The 22,498-nt window shown below is 31.3% G+C and overlaps 4 protein-coding genes, 4 long non-coding RNA genes and 1 pseudogene across 12 annotated transcripts; 5 read left to right on the top strand and 4 right to left on the bottom strand.

The window, feature by feature from the left end:
* Positions 1-500: 500 nt before the first annotated feature.
* LOC107370009 (COP9 signalosome complex subunit 6) lies at positions 501-3,151 on the top strand. Its single transcript, XM_015937983.3, has 5 exons — positions 501-1,004; positions 1,063-1,224; positions 1,314-1,781; positions 1,971-2,706; positions 2,805-3,151. Exons 1-3 carry the CDS (start codon positions 621-623, stop codon positions 1,695-1,697), a joined length of 930 nt encoding a protein of 309 aa, XP_015793469.2. The 5' UTR covers positions 501-620; the 3' UTR covers positions 1,698-1,781; positions 1,971-2,706; positions 2,805-3,151.
* Positions 2,536-5,154, bottom strand: LOC112539661 (uncharacterized). The gene is made up of 2 exons (XR_003083626.2): positions 4,829-5,154; positions 2,536-4,682 (listed from the first exon to the last, which is right to left on the bottom strand). It is a non-coding gene; the product is annotated as an uncharacterized LOC112539661 (long non-coding RNA).
* A 43-nt stretch (positions 5,155-5,197) lies between these two features.
* LOC107370011 (chromobox protein homolog 3 pseudogene) lies at positions 5,198-6,104 on the top strand (annotated as a pseudogene). Its single transcript, XR_016201093.1, has 2 exons — positions 5,198-5,330; positions 5,527-6,104. The product of XR_016201093.1 is annotated as a chromobox protein homolog 3 pseudogene (transcript).
* Positions 6,105-9,460: 3,356 nt separating this feature from the next.
* Positions 9,461-11,143, top strand: LOC107370008 (uncharacterized). Its single transcript, XM_015937982.3, has 2 exons — positions 9,461-9,581; positions 9,823-11,143. Exons 1-2 carry the CDS (start codon positions 9,570-9,572, stop codon positions 10,834-10,836), a joined length of 1,026 nt encoding a protein of 341 aa, XP_015793468.2. The 5' UTR covers positions 9,461-9,569; the 3' UTR covers positions 10,837-11,143.
* Positions 11,144-11,306: 163 nt separating this feature from the next.
* LOC107370007 (uncharacterized) lies at positions 11,307-13,322 on the bottom strand. Of its 4 annotated transcripts, none has more exons than XR_001570503.3 (6): positions 13,152-13,322; positions 12,861-12,920; positions 12,665-12,789; positions 12,391-12,591; positions 12,019-12,265; positions 11,307-11,952 (listed from the first exon to the last, which is right to left on the bottom strand). XR_001570503.3 is itself a non-coding variant. In XM_015937981.3 (6 exons), exons 3-6 carry the CDS (start codon positions 12,737-12,739, stop codon positions 11,584-11,586), a joined length of 957 nt encoding a protein of 318 aa, XP_015793467.1. In that variant the 5' UTR covers positions 12,740-12,789; positions 12,861-13,087; positions 13,152-13,322; the 3' UTR covers positions 11,307-11,583. The 4 variants fall into 4 exon arrangements, 2 of the variants coding, with proteins under 2 accessions (XP_015793467.1, XP_015793466.1); XR_016197865.1 differs by having other exon boundaries at positions 12,019-12,242; XM_015937981.3 differs by having other exon boundaries at positions 12,019-12,242; positions 12,303-12,591; positions 12,861-13,087.
* Positions 13,323-14,234: 912 nt separating this feature from the next.
* On the top strand, positions 14,235-16,141 carry LOC107370035 (uncharacterized). Its single transcript, XM_015938010.3, has 6 exons — positions 14,235-14,397; positions 14,552-14,611; positions 14,682-14,797; positions 14,871-15,153; positions 15,218-15,432; positions 15,499-16,141. The coding sequence occupies exons 1-6, from the start codon at positions 14,310-14,312 to the stop codon at positions 15,874-15,876; spliced, it is 1,140 nt and encodes a 379-aa protein (XP_015793496.1). The 5' UTR covers positions 14,235-14,309; the 3' UTR covers positions 15,877-16,141.
* LOC149094321 (uncharacterized) lies at positions 15,789-16,353 on the bottom strand. The gene is made up of 2 exons (XR_016197867.1): positions 16,213-16,353; positions 15,789-15,989 (listed from the first exon to the last, which is right to left on the bottom strand). It is a non-coding gene; the product is annotated as an uncharacterized LOC149094321 (long non-coding RNA).
* Positions 16,354-17,947: 1,594 nt separating this feature from the next.
* Positions 17,948-19,642, top strand: LOC149094320 (uncharacterized). The gene is made up of 3 exons (XR_016197866.1): positions 17,948-18,333; positions 18,489-18,919; positions 19,015-19,642. It is a non-coding gene; the product is annotated as an uncharacterized LOC149094320 (long non-coding RNA).
* An 882-nt stretch (positions 19,643-20,524) lies between these two features.
* On the bottom strand, positions 20,525-22,290 carry LOC149094319 (uncharacterized). The gene is made up of 2 exons (XR_016198124.1): positions 21,661-22,290; positions 20,525-21,440 (listed from the first exon to the last, which is right to left on the bottom strand). It is a non-coding gene; the product is annotated as an uncharacterized LOC149094319 (long non-coding RNA).
* Positions 22,291-22,498: the final 208 nt, after the last annotated feature.

Raw genomic sequence — 22,498 nt, 5'->3', positions numbered from 1 at the left:
AAAAAGTAAGAGGAAAAGTTGCAGGCAAAAAAACATCATTCCTGCCAGTCTTGGGTTTTAGTAGCTGTTTTAATTCCATAAGAGAAATATATTCCACCTCGACTGATATGATATACCTATTGGAACGCATTCCAATACTTTTGAGCTTCGAAGACTGTCTAAACAATTGACTGTTCATGGGAAGAACGGACTATTTCCAGCTCAGTTGTAACGATTTCCGTGTCTGGTTTCAATATTTACCCAAATCATTATTTTTTTGTATAAACTTTGATATTTATTTATGGAAAAATTTCAACAATTCATTTTACTAATTTTACACCTTAAATTCCTATCGATTTCAACTTTGCGTGAAATTACATCTTAATAATCATTTCAATCTTACCGCTTTAATGTTTTTGACTAGATATTATGTTTGCTTACAAGATGGTGGCACATGGAAAAAGTTGTTTTACTCGGACTTTTAAATGATGATTAGCTTACGTTATGATGTAACTTTCAATTGTAATTGAATCAACAATCAGTTTAGAATTTCATTTTTATTCTTTGTTCAGTTTAATTGATAATTTTCTTGTTCACTCGATTTACTTCTCAGTAAGACTTACAATATAATAGCTTAAATTATGGCTTCTGTAAGCAATACCGGCTCACTGATTGCCTATCTCCATCCAGTAGTTATAATGAATATTTCAGACCATTGGACTCGATTAAAGGTTCAAAATACTGGCGACCAACAGGTTATTGGTGCTTTGATTGGTAAGCAAGAAGGTAGAAATATCGAAATTATGAGTTCCTTCGAGCTTCTCTTCGATCGTGTGGAAGGCGACATAATCATTGATAAAGAGTACTACTTCCAGAAAGAAGCCCAATTTAAACAAGTTTTCCCTGATCTCGATTTTATTGGTTGGTACACTATTGGAGATGTCCCTAATGATTCCGACATTAAAGTACAACAACAGATCTGTGAAATCAACGAATCACCGATATTCTTGAAGCTTAACCCTTATGTAAGTCAACATAATTCCATTGGTTATTTAATTTGCCAAAATCTTCTTTCCCTTTCAGAGTCCTCACTCAAAATTGCCAGTTAACATGTACGAAACAGTTATTGATATTGTCAATGGAGAGGCAAAAATGCTATTTATTGATCTCAACTATTCAATCAAAACCGAAGAAGCCGAGAGAATAGGCCTTGACCATATTGCTACATTGTCATCTGTTACTGAGGTTTGTTTCAACCAAAAGCGCCGAGTATTTATACTGCGCTTGATTAATTGAATTATAAAGCATACTATTTTAAAATTATCTTTTGACAGGGTCCCGAGTGCCAAAGCTCAGTTATCTCAGAGCTTCTTAGCTGCCAAATGAATGCTGTTAAAATGTTGCGGGAACGTATCAACATAGTTTTAGCATACGTGAACGACACACAGAAAGGGATCATTCCATGGAACGATGAAATTCTCAGAGATATCAATAATCTTTGCCACAGACTTCCAGTTGTCAATAACAAGAGATATTCTGATGATTATTACAGACTAAATAACGATATCGCTTTAGCTACTTACCTGAGTACTATAACCAAAGTCACCAACACTCTCAACGAATTTGTTCAAAGGTTCAATATATTTTATGAACACCACGGAATGAGTCGAAAGATAAGAGCAGCATTCATAATAAAAAAGGACGATTTGGTTCTTTAAACCAGCCCAAACCTGGAACCATTCATGTAGACTTTTGGGATAAACAAAGTATTACATAAAAAAGGATTTCTCTATTACTCAAAGGTTTACCAAGTTTTATTTCATAAAACTAGTCTAAATAACTGCATTTAACGGAGTTCGTTTACTTCAGAAAATTCATTTTCTCCAATATTTTTCCAATAATCACCTCTTCTAATGTATTTTCAAATGGGCCATTTCCTTTCAAAGATATTTTCTTTTCTCATTTTTTTCCTTCTCTCCTTTTTTTCTCAGTTTTGTTTGGCTTTTACAATTACCTTCTCTGTCTACATCTGTAATGTAGCCTGGCAGCGATTTAAAGGAGCTCCCATATCATGTGAACCTTGTTACCTGTGGAAATGTTTAACATCTCTTTACCTTTACTTTCTTTGGGACAATTTTCTTATCTTTTCCCAAGTTTATATCCATAAACATTTTCAAGTTGTTGCCTGATCTTGATGATGATTTGCTACTGATTCAGTTGCAGCCACTTCTGTTGATGGTGATAATAATAATAATGGCGATGAAATAATAACAACAACGAGACAATCTTACTCTTTATCAACCATTTTAGTCTTCACTAAATTATCATACATTATTGTTACTTTGATTCTCGCATCTATTTAAACTGGAAACTTTCTTAATTCATATTTACTTAACAGTTCACACGAGTTCGTTTATCCCTATTTGATTAGTAATACAATTATTTGGACAAATTTGGATGAACACAAGTCTAATGTTTCCGGTTTTAAGGTATTTCTGCTCATTCTTTTCAAGTATAAATCTTGTTTATCACACGCTGTTATAAATAATGTAACAATTAATGGGAAACAAAAGGTTAATTATCATATTAGTTCACCGTGAATTAATGTAAAGGTTAAAATGATACAGTTTTTTATAATGCATTTAAAATTGTCTGCCTTAAACATTTACATTTAAAGTCCACTTTAAGCAAGAAACGTTCAAGTACAAAAAAGCGACATCATTCCTGGTAAGTCAATTGTTTTTGATTATCATCTTTTGATTACAGCCTATTGATTTAATGAGAGTAAACATTAATTCTTGCAATTCAAATTTCCTCTCTTCCAGACCAACTTGACCAATTATAAGGCAAACCAGATATGTAAACAGATGATACAGAAACAAAGGAAAGTAAATTGTTAATTACTCATCAATAGATTTGATTTTCCCATGCAAAGATGGATAACAACAGTAACAACAAAAAAGCAGGAACAATTAACTAAATTGGGTCAATTGTTGATGAAAATTGTTAGATGACAAGATGAAGATGTTGATTAAAAGGAAGAAGACGAGAAAGATTGAAAAATGGTGAATACAAAGAAGCAAATTATAATTATTTTTGATTCTAAATTGTTAACTAACCTGTGCATTACTTTCATACGTTAATTGTATTAAATGGAAAAGGTTAAATGTAATTTGTTTTCTCGTTGATTAAGTTTCAACCTCGAATTGTTTCATCTTTTGTAGTAAATCACAAAACAGTTGGCGATTTGGGATCCAGAAATTGGTGTAACGGCAACAATCAAATGTGAACATTGTAATATAACAAGATAATCAAAATGTATACAATTTAATACACGATTTGGTTGCTTGTTAATAACTACTTTAAACAATTATCAACTTGATTATGTGTTGATGAAGTCAAGATTCATCAAACAGTCTGTTATGCCAATACCAAAGATAAGCTGTTGCTTGATTACATTAACAAACAATCATCACCATTATCACTAATCATCATTTCAACCTACTTCACAATTAATTTGTGTATGTAAATTGAATATGGCAAGGTTGGTGTTTAGTAGGAAAAAAAGGTTAACCAGAAAGGTTTACCTTAAATGTGATTTGGTATTACAATGAGATGGTCTAGAAGTGATCTAAAGTTGATTGTTGATCACATTTAGAAGTGATTAGCTTTTTTTGTTATTGATATTAATATTTCCTTGTCAGTCTTTTTTAAGCTTAAATTTGAATGGGTTAAGTGATGGTTTTAAGTCCATATTTGTGTGACTTATTGTGATGAAAATAAAAGGTAAGGTCAGTGATTAAGCTGTAATACAGAAGGTAAAAGAAGGTCAATTTCAGAGTTAATCGTTAATCTTAAACTTGGCTTCTCTAAATTTAAACCTTTGTTGAAACCTTTTTCAAAAAGCAATCAAGATGTAATTTAAAGTTAATCACGTCAGTCACTGTGTTATTAAAAGGATTACCTAAAGAGAACCATTTTACACTTTTTGTATTACAGTATAAAATGGATTAACTTTGAAACAATAAACATTCAATTGACCTTACCTAAACCAAAAACACAAGATTAAGATGTTAATTCTCATGTTTTTAACCATTTTTTCCTGCATAAATATGACATTTAAATGGTTTCATCAAGTTAATGTTGAATTTTTCAATAATGATTGAGACCCTGACTATACCAATGGTTATACCTTGGTTCATTGACTCAATTGATTATCTCCAGGAGATAAATTAGCATTGTTACTGATGCTATCAAGTTACAATAATTAAACAGATATAATTTGAATCCCTTTCAAGTTTAGTTTTGATTCTTTGCCTTGGCCTTAGGACATGGAAGAACCAGAATCCTTAAATAACTGAACTGGTTTAATAGTGACAAAGGTTTGCTTCCAAGCATTGTCTAGACCAATTATAAAGTCACCAATTAAATTAACTTGTAGCAATAATCTCAGTCCATTTTGATCAAGATCCACTTCATTGCTTGTATAAATTGTAATGAGAGTTGAAAATGCTGCCAACAGTCTTGGGGATATTTCATGTAACTTGGAATTTGAAAGGTAAATCCACAGCAATCATGAGTGTTTACAATTGAGAACAGCGATAGTCAATAGATGATTGATAGTCTTGATAAATTTGGTTCCACAAGAAAACATAAAAATTAGCATTAAATTTACACTGTGATCAAAGGTCACAGTAAATGGCCTATGAAGAAAAGAGAGAAAATATTTAGCTAGTTAAACCGTAAGCTTTTGACCTGGAAAAAAAAATTTGGTAAATGTCCTATTTTTGGAGGTAAAAACAACAGGCAACTAATTTGGGTTCCTTAAATTACAGTGGTAACCTCTAACCTTTTAACCTTTAGATCCTTTGAGTAGCCCTAAGGTGAGATTATCTAAAGTGAAGATAAAAAGCCAAAAATTACTTTGTTTACTGTTGAAAGGGATCCAGGTCCACGGATATTTCCTGGTTAGTTAAATTGGTGCCATTGAAGAGCCATTCCTGGTGAATTATTCAGGACAATTATGTTAAACATCTCGAGACTCGAGCAACCAGAAAATTAGCCAAACCAATAATAAAAGAAACAAACTTTACCCAAGAGTAAAATAGCTTTAAAGTATCACTGAAGATGGCGCCCATTGCAATAAATGAAATAGCGTGATTACCAGCTCCATCTAAGGGATTGCAATTAAACTTTTTATAATTGTTTTATAAGTTATTTTTTTAAAATTGATACTTGAAATTTGATAATCAGCAATTACAATTTTAGAATCCTGTATCAACTTTAGGAAACTTCATTAACTCAGTGATTAATAACTAACTTATTAGTAAACTGCAATCTTGATTAAAATCGTAAGTCATTGGCTACTTGAGCCAACTCTTCTTTAAACATTGCTGGGAACTTTTAGCTTTATTAGCTGGTTTTTACAGCTCTTTGTTTCATTTGCAAGTTTCCGTTCCATTTGTTGACTTTATTTTTAAACTGCTATTGAGTTATTTCCTCAGTGTTTTTAATTTGATTGATATCAATTTTTTTACATTTTTACAGTGCTTCACCTTAATCTGTGTTTTGGAAAATGGCTTCTGAAGAAGAGTATACTGTTGAAAAGATATTGGATAAAAGGATCAGAAACGGAGAAGTTGAATATTTTTTGAAATGGGAAGGATATTCCGAAGATGACAACACTTGGGAACCAGCAAGTAACGTGAATTGCTACGATTTGATTGCTGAATATGAGAGAAATAATCCTGATCGCTCATCTCGCAATGAAATACCTGCGGATATTTTACGCTCCTGTCGACGAATCGAGATAAGGGATGATTCTGAAGAAGAAGAATACGCCATAGAAAAGATTTTGGACAGAAGAGTTCGTTCTGGAGTAACTGAATACTACATAAAATGGAAAGGATATTCCGAATCTGATAACACTTGGGAGCCAGAATGTAACTTGAACTGCCCAGAAATGATTCAACAATTTGAGCGACAACGTAACCAACGCCCTCGAAGACGATAATTCATACATTTCATTGTGACACATATTAAAATATGTTTTAAGCTGATCAAATCTACTGTACCCGAAAGCTTCAATAATGAGTTAAATAAAGATTATCAAGAAGTTCATAAAATGGTTATTGACTGCGTAATTTCTAGTATTTTCAACTGATGGATCAATTCAAGGTAAGTAATCTCAACTCGCGTCATGTCTGCAAACTGTAAACAAGCGAAAAAATGATTAATGGCAGCCTTAACTTGAAATGTAACAAAAATTGTAAAACATTAAGAGCAGCTTAATTACATTAATTGTAACGGCGAAATGATTAGAAAAGTCAGTTCATGTTTGAGTGTGAATTTGAATCAAGAGCTTCGGTTGTTTCCACCATTTGACGGATAAAAGGTTGATTCTTGAATATGAATTTATAATAGCTAAGGCGAACTAGTCAATGGTATTAACATTGATCAATTGGATTAACAGTAATCCATCATCAATATACGAGTTGAACTTTACAATAAAATGGTCAAAACACCTTCAAGAACAGTAAATCAATTTAAAGTAACACTTAATCGATTCAATATCTATCACTAACTGTTATTAATAAAATAACCTTTCAAATGCAAGCAAAAGAAGGACAAAATGAAAGGCTTTTTAGTTGTTAAATTGAAAATAAAGGTGGACAATTTTGCCAGGACACAGCCAAAGTGATCAGTTGATTACCTAGATCCTCAGGTTAACTATCATTATCACTTGAATGCTCAATCTCCACTCGATGGATAATTAATTAGCTAACCTTCTTATTAGATCAAGAATATGATTGCCGTAGGATATAATTGAGAGGAGTTCAAATGAATGATGATGTTTGATTGACTTTGCAACTTGACTTCTTTTTCCTAATCATCAAATCACCAACAATGTTCAAACAGCTAATTTACCGCACCCAAGTTCACCAATCAAATATATTATCGTCTTCATGTAAAATCAAAACTGTCCAGTTGCGAAGTTGATTAACGTAAAAACTGAATACAAGGAAAGTCGCAAGGAAAAGCAAAAAAAAGCCAAAATGTCTTTCCAATACATTACTTACCTTTCTTGCTTTCAATTGTCAATCCGATTTACATTTAACCATGTAATCAATGTTCACCAAAAATTAAATTGATTAAATCAGCGTTAAATAAATTAAAATCAAGATAAATGGTAAAATTAAATGAAACTGCAATCAGAAGGCCTGTTATTAGCATTGTTTTAACATGTCTGCTTCCTATACTCTGTACTTTGGTTTTGCTTCAACCTTAGGCCTGAGTTGCTGTTATGGTTTAACCAGTTTTTCATGATCACATTTAATCATCACTCCAAGTCGATAATTTAGTTAACAGGTTTAACAATAATTATTGTGGTCATGGATAATTGGTTATAATTAGAATGATGAGTTCAAAGAGTTTTACTGATGTTATCTGAAACGGATAAATTGTATAACTTTACAGCATTAACATTTTGAATTGATATTCATTGGTTACTATTGATTGTTATCATAAATTAACATCCTTTCACTGTATAGAGAAACAAAAGTTAAAGCTTAAATGCTAATTGTTACCATCACCGTTAATGATTAGGGAATGACGGAGTAAAGAGGAATTGAAATGAGACTGATTTTTGATCGATTAGGATCAAACAAAAAGTGTGTTCAAATTATTGATTTACAGACGTAAATGGTTAATCATCAAATAAGGATAATCCCTGTCAAAGGTTTAATTGTGGTCAAATAAGATTGTTTTTAAGGTAAAATGTTTTTGTTTACTCCAAAAAATTTGATTCACTTTCAACAATTCTGATTGACCTTTTCCATTTAATTTTAACCATTATAATTATCAGTCTAATTGGACATTATATCAATTTGTTATTACCAGTCCAATTTGCTGAATAAACTCATAATCATTTTATATTAAAATTTGCTTAACAAACTGACCATTAATTCAATTGTTGATATTATTGCAAGCAAAACAGTTAAGGTGTTTCAGGAAACATCAACATTATGATTTGATTTTCATTAGTCAACTTATCCTACTTACCAAATTACAATTTACAGTTGATTTAAATTAAGACAAACTGTGTAAACTTCATTAGTTGACCATGAGTTGGATTATTAAATTGTATGAATTAACCTTACTGACTATTTCAAGTGTTTACAATCTACTTTCACTGGTTGAACCAACGTTTAAAGCCATTATTACATTGTTGCCTAAATTTCACCAAATTAATATTTCTAAATGGTTGGTCAATTAGCGCATTTAAATTAATCACTGAAACTTCAATTAAATCATAAACCATTGAAAGATTAGTCTAAAGAAGATAATCAAAAAATAACCAAAAATTACCCAAAAGTAAAGTCAACCCAAATCCAACCAAGAACTGTCCGTAAATTGTGGATCATTGATTGTAATGATACTTTCTGTTAATATGATTAAAGGATAAAGCAATTACAATTGAGTAGCTAATTTATGGTGAGAAGTTAAATTACAGTTAACAGTTAAAATGAAAACAAATGAAGGTTAACAAGGATTGAAATGAACATTTTCTTAACCCATTCAGTGTAGATTTACTTTGAAAAGATAATATTACATATTTAAAGCAATTATCTTGATTATAATTACAGAGAAACTGATGATTAAATGTTAACAAGGATACAAAATTTGATTACCTTGGAGTTGGTGATAAATACAGGCTTGGATACAAAATTATACAAAATTCTGGTAACAGTAAGATGAAAACAATTGGGTTTAGATGGCAACTCTTACACAAGGTTAAAGTCTCGTTGGGATCAAAATACAAATTGATTTTAAACAATTAACAATAACCAGATTTAGTTACACTATTTACATGAAATAATCATTTGTTGTTTGTTGTTTAATCAAAACAATGTATAACAATCAAGTCATCAACCCGATTTATTTGAGATCCAGAAATAACCAAAATATCCATAGAGGTTTAACCAGGCAAAATTGGGTTGCATAGAGAGATGTAATTTGTTTTGTTAACCCTGTTACTGGTTACCTTGTTATGGTCAGTTGGGAGGGAGATTAATTAAAAATGTCTTGTTTACTGGTCAATGTTATTAATATAAACATTAATTAACTGTCTTCTCAGCGAAAAGAAACCTCATAGAGAATCAAGGATCGACCTTTAAAGTGTATTAATAACGATACTTCCGCAATTGTTAAGGTTTGGTGTAATGATAATGATAACAGTCAAACTGATTGTTATTAATAATCAATCCCATGTCAGTCAAAGTCGGAGAGCGGGAAAAAGAAGGAGGGAGAAAGTGGGAAGAAAAGAAAGGAATGAAAGTAAAAGTGTGAGAAATAGTTTGGGCAACAAAATGTCTTTACGTAAGGTTGATTTTGATTTAATGTTGAAAAGGTTGATACAAATTGCTCCTCCAGGCTAACTAATATAAATAAGAGATACGCCTTGTCATGTAAACTTGGTCATTTTCAATCGTAAACTCGGTGTAAACAGTTCGGAATCAAATAAACATCAGAATCCACTTTTTTTCTATTATAGTGTCTACCATTTTAATATTGTGATTTTTTGTATCAAAATGAAAACCATTGTAAGTATTTCTTTTTAATTTTTACAATTCAAATGCAATTAATTTATTCTTAATTTACTTGATTGCTTAATCTAGCTGTAAAAATTGAGTGATAGTCATTAAGTGATTGATGACTACTACTTATAGTTTTGATTAGCTTTTTGATTAGCAGTACAGATGATACAACCTGTCAGGGTTTCAATGGCAACTCTTTTGAAACTGTTTTTAATGCATTAATTCGTTCTTTATTTATTATTGATAGCTTTTTTTCGCCCTTTTGGTTGCCTCAGCCAACTGTCAGCAATCAGCATTTGAGTCTTTTATGTCAAGAAATCGTGAATTGTTCCCTAACTTATCTACTGGATCGTCACAATTCGCAACAAGTGGACAACAACAGCAACAAGCACAACCTCAGATTCAAAACCAATGGCAACAACCAGCTCCAGTTGCCCGATCAAATCAATTACCATCTTTACCATCCAACGAACCTTTCGTTACCTCAAACTCTCATATTCAGTCTTTTAACCAACCACAATCTTTTAACCAACAACAATCTTTCAACCAACAACAAGCTTTTGCTCAACCTCAAGCTTTTACTCAGCCACAAGCTTTTAATCAACCACAAGCTTTCAACCAACTCCAAGCTCCATCAGGACAAACAACAACAATTTCCGGACCAAACTTCCAAACTTCAATTAATTTGCCAGCAATCCCAAGTTTGCCACAACATGCTACTCAATCAGCACCTCAACAACAACAACAGCAACAACAACCCCAATTCCAAAATCAATTCACTTCTCACATTCATAGTCATCAAATACCTTCATCTTCAGCACCATTAGTCAACCAGCCATCAACTGGACTTGCTTCAGCCTCTTTTTTCAATACCCAAGGTAACAACAATTTCCCATCTAATTTCGCAGCTCCAGCAACACCATCAAGCCTCCCAACTCCACCTCAAACCTTTGGTCCTCTCGATTTTTCGTCTTTCCAAGGCAACTCATTCTTCAATAATCAGCAACAACGAGCAGCTTCACCATCAACACCTTCATTCGCTCCTACAAATTCAATTCGAGCTCCCGGATTCGAAACTTTTGTCTACATGAGACCATCTGAGCAACCAGTCCAAGGAGCATCATTGAGGAAGGTTATTCGTAGTCCAAATGGAGTCGACAAGGAGCTGTTTTACGTTCCAATGCCCAGTTACAGTCCACCATCAATTTACACCACTCAAGTTATCCATGGAAATGAAAACAAACAAGGTCAACAACAATGAAAAGGAGATCGATAAATGAATGCGATAGAAAAGCCTTGATCAAAGATTGATTCTAGAAAAATAATATAAATGAAACAAGATACTATTTTTTTATCATTCAATTTTTAAATTGACTGAAAAACCCGAGATTAAGTATTACTGGAAGGCTTTTAGTTTATAACATTGATTGTTATCTCCTCTGAAAGCTTCATTTGTTCTCAATTTTTGTATTACTTCAGCTATTTTTTGTATCTATATTAATACCTGTTTTCAATTTCCATCTTATTCTCGAATTGCAAGGAATTAAATTACAAATTATTGAAGTCAATTTACATTCTCATTTCTCATTTGACTTTCCAATTATATACTTTTCTTATATCAATTCTTAACAAGAAAAAGTATGCAAAGTTTCTATCATTCATTAAGTTTATAAGAAGCATTTACTAATCCCAGTTTTAAACAAAATCCTTGGAACTCTTGGAACTTAGAAATTTAAAATCAAATATCACTTTTAATCAAGTCGAAACTGATTGGAAATAGAAGTGGAAAATTTGTAAAATGCTTTTAAAAAAGTAGTGAAATAAAATAAATGATGTTTCCTGATTTAAACAGTTGATTCAGGAAAATAAGATCAAATTTTTTCAATTTTTGAGAAATTGTTGGATCCAGGGCTCATCTTTAGATTGTATCTTTCTCCTCATTTGACAATAATCCTCCAAAAGTTACTTATCAATAGCGATAAAACAATTCCTTCGGATTCTTTCTTCATTAAAATTGATCCATGAGGTATGGTAGATGGTCAAAAGTTTTTATAAAACAATATTTCATGAAACTGAAACCTCTAATAATACGTTCATAAGTAGTGTGCAAATTACGCCATTCTCTCAAAATCCTATTATCCTGTTCGTAATAAAATGTTGGAAAAGGACTGTTGCCGCGATGGTTTATAACAAAAGCTTCCGCGTCTCGCGTTATGTTATAGCATCCTCGTAGATCGATCAGAGTAATGTTAGGTAACATGTCAATTATTTCAGGCACACAAGAATCGTGTATTCGGAAGTTCTCTCTTATCGCCAGATTCTTTATCCTTGGAAATTTGTTCAATATCCTCCTTATCAATTTCCATTCACAATAAGGCTGAAAAGGAAATCAAACACGAGTTATCAGTGATTTAATCTATTAATTTATAGAGAAAAAACTTACACTTTCTATAACTAAATCACGAACATTTCCATTGTAAGAAACATCTTGACTAGTGAAGGTGAATCTATTTTGAATACCATCTATTTTAAGATAAAGGCTTTGCAAATTCGGACATCTATTTATCAAGCTAAAACCCTTATAATGGCCATCGTCATCGGTAACGAGCGTATTTATTTCCAGAATTTTGAGATTATCCAAGTAGCATCCATCATAGGTTCCACCAACTGTAAAACAATTTTTTTGCCACCTTCAAAAATTATTCAATATAAATTATGAGAACTCACGTGTATAACCAATATGGAGTCTAATTAAACTATGTGAAAATAATGAATCTAAAAAACATTCTTCAGTATGGAGCTGCATTAAACTAACTTCAGAAAAATAACGCGCTTCCTTAGGCGACAAATAATATATGGATAAATTTAAGAGGAATGGAGCTCCTTCCACAACATAAAAATCGAGGATGTCTCCAAGCCGATAGATGAGGCCTCTCAAGCTTTCAGAAGCAGTTAACATAGCTTCTGCATCTTCATGGGTAAGCCATAATTTGTTATGACCAGCCATATCAAGGATCTACAGGACAGAGTAAAATTAAATTCAACCATATGATGAAGATATGAAATAAAATTGATGTTAACTTACTTACACTCAGATTCGGTACCAATTCGCTGAGATGCCAGTATGATAAGACAATGGGCGAAGTATAGTAAAGTGTATTCATTTGTTTAGTCGCTGTTGATCCTGGATCAAGTTCGTGGTCTGGATGTCTCTCTGTAAATAAAGATTGAAAGATTGAATTAGAAAAGATAAAACACCTGTACCCGAAAATACATGATACTCACTGACTAGATATTTAACATTGAGAAGTATCCTTTGAACTATACGACGCCATTGTCTACAAACTGTTCAGAGAATGTATGATCATTATAGAAGGAGTATTAATAATTATTGGTTAATAATCAGTTGTTCAATAGCAAGAAAGCCGACAACTTGGTCGACAAGTCTTCTTTTTTATGGCGATCTTCATTACGGATCAACAGATAAGACAAAATAGGGTCTTCGGATTGATCTAGAGGGAATATGAACAATCAATAAACTTTAGGCAACGGTTAAAATATAAAAAATAAACTTACCTCTCGCACAACTCATGAAATCATGAATGTCATCCAGATTTTTAAGAATTCTTACTACAATTCTTGCAGACATTACAGGAGAAGCCATAGCCATTATTGATTCCGGAAAAATAATTAATTAAAACACTGGATGTAAAAGACGACAGGTATTGAACGGTTAGGTATTGCAAAGAAATTCATTTGAGTAAAAATAATCGTTGCAGCAATTTGTTAGTCTCATAATTTATTATCACAACGGATTCAATTAAAAAGAGCAAAAATTAAATTCGAACGAGTTAGTATGCATTCAAATCAATAGATGGAGACTCACACCTTTAAACAAAACAAAATTTAATTTTACGTTTTTTCCCTTTGATTAATTTTAATCAAATTAATTTCATTCTTTATCTATGTTTAAATTAACATTCGAACACCCTGTTTACCAGGAATTTTCAGTGACTTTTCTGCAAAAAACATTCAAGGTAAGTCTGAGTCTTTCAAAACTATATTTTAATACAAAATCACATTTCAAGAAGCGTTGAGTTTATAAGCAAATATCAAAAATAAAAAACAAAAAATACCTTTTTCCGAAAAAATAGATTCTAATCAATAATCAGATTATTAAGTCATTTTTTATTCTTGAAAATTGGAGTTGAGCTGAGACAAAATCAACCAAGAATTTAATTCTGTGTACAGCAATTTTCTGTTACCAAATGTTAGGAATTGATTATTGAAACAAATGGTTACACCTCTATGGGTCAATATTGACCATTCTGAAACTGTTCAATGTCCAATTGATATTTGAATAAAAGCAAAGATACAAAATATGACAATTAAATGGCAATAAGGATAGTTAGGACATTAAGTGTAGCAATTTAGTGAATAAATATTGAATTTTAATTGAAAACTTCGATATTTGAAAATGTTAGATACTTTTTTTGTTTACAAATGGGTGCACTTAGCTTCCATCTATTGGTATCTAATTAAAAGATTGCATTGTGTTTTTTTAATTTCTAATTGGTTCCAAAGTGAGACTGACGAATTGTTTAAGTGACCATTTTTATTTAATTTTACTGTTTACTGTTGAATTTTTATTATTGTCCATCTTTTAAATGATTAACTGGTGACCTTTAAGAAAATTTGATATTTTAAAACTTCTAGTGTTAAAAATACTTTAAAATGTCTTTAGACTTATTACCTGATAGTTGTTTGATCAATATTTTTAGCTGTGTCAACAGTATCCACGATATAAGCAGATGTTTAAGAGGTAAATTATTTTGTTTTTTATTTCTATCTTTTGATTCAATTTTGTAAACATCTTAAATCGAATCAACAACTAAAATTTAACTTGTAATCAACTCGCACCATTTAATATAACATGTGGTTTCTCAAAGACTAAGCTTTTTTTTTCTACTCAACAGTTTGTTCAAGATGGAATCGATTAATGAGAAAACTAATGCCCAAAGTCAAATATTTGATCAGTAAGTGTTACCATATAATATGGTTGATCAAATTTCTAATTCACCTTTAATTTCAATTATTTCATTGCAGGAGAGAATTGCGATTTTCAAGGAAGCAGAGTTGCAAGATTCATGGATATAGTTTTCTATTGTCGCCCAAGAGATTTAGTCAAGCTAAGGATCATGGACATACTTCCCAATCTCAAGGTTTGTTAATGCGTGTCCCTTGTGTATATATCGTCTGATCGATCTAACATGTAATTTCTTCGTTTCTCCTCAGATTATTGACATGACTGGTGTGCGAAGAAACAGATTGTCGAAACATGAAATCGAAACTCTCAAGAAAACTCAATCTTTAAAGGGGCTTATCTACCGGATTGGATTGTTTGATTTCAACGTTGCCAAATTTTGTCCAAATCTTAGATATCTGTCAACTGAATATCTTTCACCTGCTGATACCTTTGCTCTTTCAAAGATCGGATTAACACAACTTTTTGTTGGTGATTGCTTCATGAGCTCCTTATTTTCGCCAACTTTAGTTAGGCTTCATATCAGTGATTGTAGTAAGTTGATGCAGCCAATATTTTCATAATTCTTGATTTAAAAAGAAATCCCTTTCTTTTCTAGATTTTGGGACTTATAATGGCCCAGATTTAAAGAATCTTAAAATTTTGGAAATTTCTGCCTTTATCTGGTCCAAGGATACTCCGTATAATGGCTTCAGTTTGATCAATCGATGTCCAGCTTTGGAAAGTGTTTTCATGAAAATCACTGGAAATTTTACCTTTAGCCAAGGTGATATTGTTACTAACTTTAACATTCGTGATTTCATCCTCGAAAGTGTAAGAAAATCTTCTTTATAATGTATTTTAAGTATTATTAATTGCTTGTTTTTTCATTAATTTTAGTTCGATTGTGAATGGGATTTGATAAAGAAAATTCTGGTCAGATATCCAAACATAAAGCACTTAGCAATACGGGAAAATGTAAAAATTGATGACAGTTGTGTTTTTGAAATAATTGATTTGCTGCCAAATCTTGTGTTGCTTGATCTTCGAGAATCTCCCCAATTAACGAAGCAAAGTGCAGCTTACATTCGGCGATATAACAGAATACATAATACATGCATCAAGTTTTACTACAAAAACGATGTTCAAATTATCTGCGATTGGAAAACCCTTTCCTACAGGCCTAGACGAATTGTGCAAGGAATTGATTTCATGAAGCATTGCTTTCTCCAAACTTTTGAACAGCTGCCACATTTTATGAACTCAAAAGATGACTGAAAAATCAATTAAACCATAAATATTAGATTGACAACGACAATCGATTCAAAAATTCCGTTTACACCTAAAATTTTGACTTTGTTGCGACTCTTAAAAAAAGGATAATTACTTGGCTAAGATCAAATGTTTTAAGTACTGCCAACAACATACATATCAATGGACCTCAACTGGACTGTTGGAATAAATTAAATATTCAAGCGGTCGACAAAGAAAAAACTACAGTTATTTTTAAATAATCAAATAAATTTGATTTTTTACACCATTATCACTTTCAAACAAAACTAATTGTTGCTTATGCTAACAAGCCTCTTGATTGCTAAAAATCATCTCTTAAACAAAATTTGCAAGAAAAATCAATAGCTCAAGATAAAGATTCAAGCCAGTGGACTCAGTAATTGCTTTTCCAAGCCCGTGGACGGTTAAGATAGATGGATTTGACATTGACCTGATATCTAGTTGGTTCCTGCTTGAGGCAAAACAAGATTCTTACTAATTACCAGGTGATCACTGGGTTGATCATAGGTCAATCAATGAGTAACAATGTGAGAAGCAATTTCAACTGAACATATAAAATCAGCGTAACATTAAACTGTGTTTTCTGATTGACTTGATTTTTGGCAATTATAATTGCGGACTTACAAGTAATCTGACTATCCTCCTATGAAAAAAGTAGGTTAATATGTTTTCAATATCTACGAACTGTTTACTTTTATATTGAACATTTTTTCAGCTAATAATATTGCAAAAGCAATCATTTTTATTTTAATTTCTTGTTCTAAAAATGATAAAAGATGAATATAATTATAATGGCCAAATTTATAATCAAATGAACTGACCATATGAACCTAAACTTTAGCCTTAAACCAGAATTTTTGAATCTCATTCCCAAACATAATAAAACAAAAATTGCCATTTGATCTAATTTTTGACCCTCGCAATGAAAGTGAGGCCAAACCTTCTACCTGCAAGGCTTTTTCAAAGCTCAATTAACCATTTTTACTTTTAATGGTCGACAATTTAGCTTCAGTGAAAGTCATCATCATTTAACTATTAAGCAGCTAATTGTCATTAACCTTGAAAATGTGTCCAATTTGAATTGACAAGAGTAGCAACTGAAAAGCCGACTGCTGACCATTTGAGTTGAAAGCTTCATTTATGTTTCAATTGAAATCCATAAAAAATCAAAATTAAGATTTTGCATGTTGACATGAAGCACTTTTAAGCTTCCGATTTGATCATATGATAAAACTATCAACATCATTGACTAATCATAATGAGTTAACTCATTGCCATCCTGCGATTACTAGAAATGATGATCTAACTTCATTTCTCAGTCCACCATGAATCGTTAATATTAAATTGCATAAAAAGGCAATAAAGAAGATCGGACCACAATTAATTGCCATGAAAACGTTTCCCATAGACTTACAATGTAATAAATGACTCGGACAGAACATCTTAAACATTGTATTCCCATTCAGATTGCATGGAAACCATGAAAGCTGTAAACTTTCAGTTTTTCAATCTTAATTATGGTGAAAATTATGAAATATAATGCGAACAATAATAATTATATAGTTAATAAAAAGATCACCAGAAACACATGAACACAGCGTGGTAATGTTAACACAAGAAAAACGCAATCCGTTGATTAAATGGAGAGAACCATGCAGAGCATGTTAATTGTAAACACACACACACATACAATCAAATTAATGTTGACAAGATGTGTGATACAATCTAACTGTTGATCAACAGCCTCATCATCATAACCAAGTGAGTCAATACGTCAACCAGAAAATTTTGTTGGTTTTTTTTGGGTTTTACTGGTTGCACTTGGTGCGTCAAACAAAATGATTTGTTGATGGTTAAACAAATTATCAAACTAATTAAACAGTTGAATTGGCTCAAATAGAAGATCGTAAATTATTAATCAAAAGTCGAACCATTTGTTAGATTTAAATTAATTTACACATAAACTGGATTTAAGATTTTTAGTGTAATTTTCAATAAGACCGCCATTGAGGCTTACAAGACGGGCATTAAAGGCATTATGCTTTTTATGCCAGTTAACCTTCACGATCTTTATTGATTAAAACCATTCTTGTCGGTTGTTGTTATTTTATCAATTGTTAATTTTATAAATCTATTGAAATATATGAACAATTAACAAGGACGACATAATTAAATGTATTAATCAATTGTGTTAATCAATAGTAATAATAATTTTGCATTAAAATGGTGACTTGAATCAAGTATCAATCAAACAACACATCTAACATCTTATAAAGTGACTATAGTTACAATTAAAAAATCGTTCAAAGTCACGGTCAGAAGATAAATAAATTGTGAAATCATAATTTATTAATCAACAACAATCAAATGAAATAAAAAAAGGATTTCTTGGTTGGAAGAAAAAAGAATCAATTTTCCCCAAAAAAAGATTTACAGAAAAAGGTAAGAAATGTAAACATTAACTCTTCTAACCAAAATTTTAAAAATAAATCATTCCTACACTCATAGTGCTAACCAATTGAGTCAATGAAAGTGTGAATCAAGAAATTGTTTCATTAAAATCATTTTACCTTGTTATAATTCGATATAATCAGCAGTTGATACAGTTTTATGAAAAATCAATTTCAAGTCAATTTCATTTCTTCAATATCAGTCAAGGTTTGACCTGGCTGGCTTCCTCTCTCATTGGATCATCAATATGCTTCAAATCATCATTTTAAAACATCATTTCAAATCTTCAAATTGGTTATCATCTTGCGATTAAATCTCAGCAAATTATCATCAATATCAACAATAATAAATGGATACTAATTGAGATCAAGGACTGCAGTTTATCACAGCACATCACCAAACTGAACAGGAAAATGTCGGATCATCTGATCAGTTAGCTTAAGATGATTAGCCTAATGATGATTTTAGTGTATTCATCTATTAGATAAAATAACATTCAAGTTCAATTAACCGGAATTTAAACACTTAATCAACCGAATCATTAGCTGATCCATTGATCAAGAAAACCCAAAAATTGGTAAGCTTTCAGGACAACATTAAATGGTTTCACCTAAAAAAAAAGTGTTCCTCATTATTAACGCATTTTTTACCTTTTCTTATTTCCTTTTTCAGGCAAATTCAATTGTTATATTGATTATTGTTGATCTCGCTGTTGTTAATTATTCAAGTTATGATTAAAACCCAACTGAAATGGTTATAATTAACTTTGACGTCCACACTCAACTTGATTCCCAGGAGGACAGAGTCATTGCCATTATATAATCTCCAACTTGATGGGCTCAACTCATTTCGCAGTTAAATAATAATTGTTGGCGAAAAAACCGAAAATTGGTTTCACTTCTTTTTAATTGTTGTACTTGAAACACTAATTATAGCTTAATCTTGTTTTTCGCACAATTTAATTATGAAAAGTTGTGAATCCTTGTGAATTCATATTACATTGTAACTTTCCATTTCTTGACTTGTAAATTACCTGCTTACACTAAATCAACGTCAATGGTTAATTAACGTTTGTCCTTTGGGTTATTCACGTTACCATATCAAGGTTATGATGGTCGAATCGGTTAAATTTGGTTTATTAGGCGATTTGGTTGGTATTGTGATGGGCAAGACTTTACTTTCAAGCCTCCAGTTTTGACCAATATTTGGATATCTTTGTTGATTATAACTAACCTTGAAACTTATGAATTGTTATGACAATCAATTTTAAATCAACAGAATAAATCAACAACATCTATCATAATATCACAGTGTGAAGTCAATTCATGAAGGTTTCATGAAAAACAGAAGCAAGTAAATCACAAAATACAAAAACAAATGAAGTAAAAAACAAAACCATAACCTACAAGGTTATTTTCAGATGTTCAGATTAATCCAACTTTTAATATTCATCATTTTGAATTAATCAAAATTTTAATCAATTTCTAGCATTTCTAATATCAAGTTGCACTTCAATCTCAAGTCAAATTGTTGTGTAAAGTGCGGTTCGTGAATGAACAAAAGCTAAACATGAGCATTATTACATGAAGCTAAAGGTTCATCTGTTAGTGATTAATCAAATTAATTTGAGTAATTTAATTTTCTTCCCTGATATCTTGATTCTTATCTATCTCTACTGAAAATGTTGAAAATTATTTACTGGCAAAATGAAGGACAATAATGATGAATCTAGTAAAAGGGAAAGGTTTTTGTTTTTGCTTGAGATTGATGATGCTTAATGCTCATCTTTACTTTATTTATCGTAGGAATGGCCAAATGATACATTAAATTATATTGTTACCTCTATCATCATTAACATGACGATTATGATGATTATAATCATGATCATGATCATCATGTTTATCATCATTATTTCCTTTCCAGATCGTAGACCTGAACAGCAACTTTGTTGCTTATTTGTAGCTTTACATTGAGAGTTCAATCAAGTGGCTATTTAATTTAAATTTTTACGCTCAACTCAATTTATGCTTCCTTTTATTTCCCATTGTTTTACAGTTCATTCGTAATCAACAATTCAGAGTCAACAATTTAGCATCAACAATTTAACATCATCAATTTAAAATTCTTGAACCCTTTGCTTGACTCTTTTCACTCTTCAATCCCAGGTAATATCAAAGGAGTGTTTATTATGGCTTTTTTTTGTTCATTTCATTTTATTTCTCTAAACTCATTAACCATACTAAATACATTTTATTAACCATCATTAAGATTGTTTAAACATATTCAATGATAATGTTAACAATAATCAAAAAGGCGAGGTAATTGGCTTTCCCTTTGGCATCGCTGAAAAAAGCTAAAATGTGAAGCTTCCTAGGATATTGAAAATGAACTTGTAAGCCACAAATTGTTTTCAATTTAGTTGAAAAAAATAATCAAACAAAATTAAATTAAACGCTTAATTGTCCACAGACATGAATACTAATGAATTAATTGAAAATTATCGTTGAGCAATTGTGGTTTACAATCATGTTGAACAACTTGTACACTGCTGTTACGTTTCAACTGCAAAAACTGGTTACTTCTTCTGGTTGTTTTCTGGTTTCAGATTTTTCCTGGTTGATTTACTGGATAAACAATTTAGAGTTGAAATGACCATCGTCACTTGAATAAACAGTATTGTCCACCAATGCCACAAATTGAATTTTAACCAAGAGTTGTGCTCTGATTGGTTTGTTGATGAGTTGATGGAAAACAATCAATCATTTGGATTAGCAAATCTTGTTATCAAAATTAAATTTGATTATCATTTACTGTGATGTGATTAAGTTGATCGTCTCAACACCGTTAATTATAATCTAATAAGAGCCAGACTTGTCTGTTGGATTAGATTTGGTTGATCGCTTTGAACTTTACCAACAATCGTCTTTAACCGAATCAGTCTTTTTCCACAAGAATTAACGCCTAAGATTATTGTCCATCATCGACCAGATCAAGGTAAATCTTCAGGAATAACAACGATTTCAATACCAAAGTGAAATCCAGATTTTAGGCCAAACGATTGAATCCAAAAGTTGAACCACAATCCAAAGCAGTTAAACCTAAAATATACAGAGAGGAAAGTTAATCAATGTCCCGGAAATTAGTTGCTATCAATGCGATATTATTGAATCCAAATTGTGTGTTGATTGATTTGTTTACTTACTCTAATTGAAAGTGAAATTGTGAATCGATCAGAATAATGAAAGGGAAAATGAAAAGATTTATGAAATAAAATACCTTTATAATACCTTGACTATATCTTCACAATGAATTCCTTACCTTGATCATGTTTATTGAATTAAATATCTTATTCTTGAACGCCAATAATCATAATTGATCGATTTCAATTGTCAACTAATGGTGTAATAATATTTAACTTTAATTAACTTGTTCACACTTTTGTTAAACCGATGAAAGATATCAGCCTTTAACCAGAGATTAGCAGCCTGTTGAAGACAATGGTAGGTGAAAAAGTGTTCAAAGCCAAATCAAACAAACTGGTTCAACGGGTAAACATTAATATTTAACGGTCTCAATTGTCCACAACAATTTAAACAGTGACCCAACACATATACACATTTAATGGCCATTTAATCTATTTCATTTAATTGTAGTCTATTGTAAAACCAAACAATCACACCATCATTACGACCATTTAGCCTTTACTTGCCTGTATAGCGTATTTTTTTCCTCTCAGGGTCAAGATCAGATTGAGACAGATTTACAAGGAACAGAGAAACAAATTAAAAGGAGAAAACAAAAAATAAATTCAATAATAATATTATTATTACATTAAATAGTGATATATTAAAGATGATTGTGACAAGGTAAGATAAATAACAATAGATTTAACTCCAACATAATAATAACTGTATTAAAAATAAATAAAGAGGCTGATCCTATCTTGAAGTTAGCTGTTTTATGGCTGATAAGGTGAGACTGACTAGAAGCTGAAGAAGGTGCCACAAGGAGGTTTCTCTCGTTTAAGTGGTTAATGGTTGACGCTTTATTATTATTATTATTATTATTTGTGAATGATAATTAATTTAACTTTTACTTTCAATTTATATTTTACAATTTCAACAAGGCGGTCCTTACGGACATTGACTGAACATGG

This window comes from Tetranychus urticae, chromosome 1 (assembly GCF_039701765.1).
Source record: "Tetranychus urticae isolate SD_2017Ah chromosome 1, NJAU_TeUrti_SD_1.0, whole genome shotgun sequence".
NCBI classification, from domain to species: domain Eukaryota; kingdom Metazoa; phylum Arthropoda; class Arachnida; order Trombidiformes; family Tetranychidae; genus Tetranychus; species Tetranychus urticae.
This window is presented reverse-complemented; position numbering and strand designations above follow the sequence as displayed.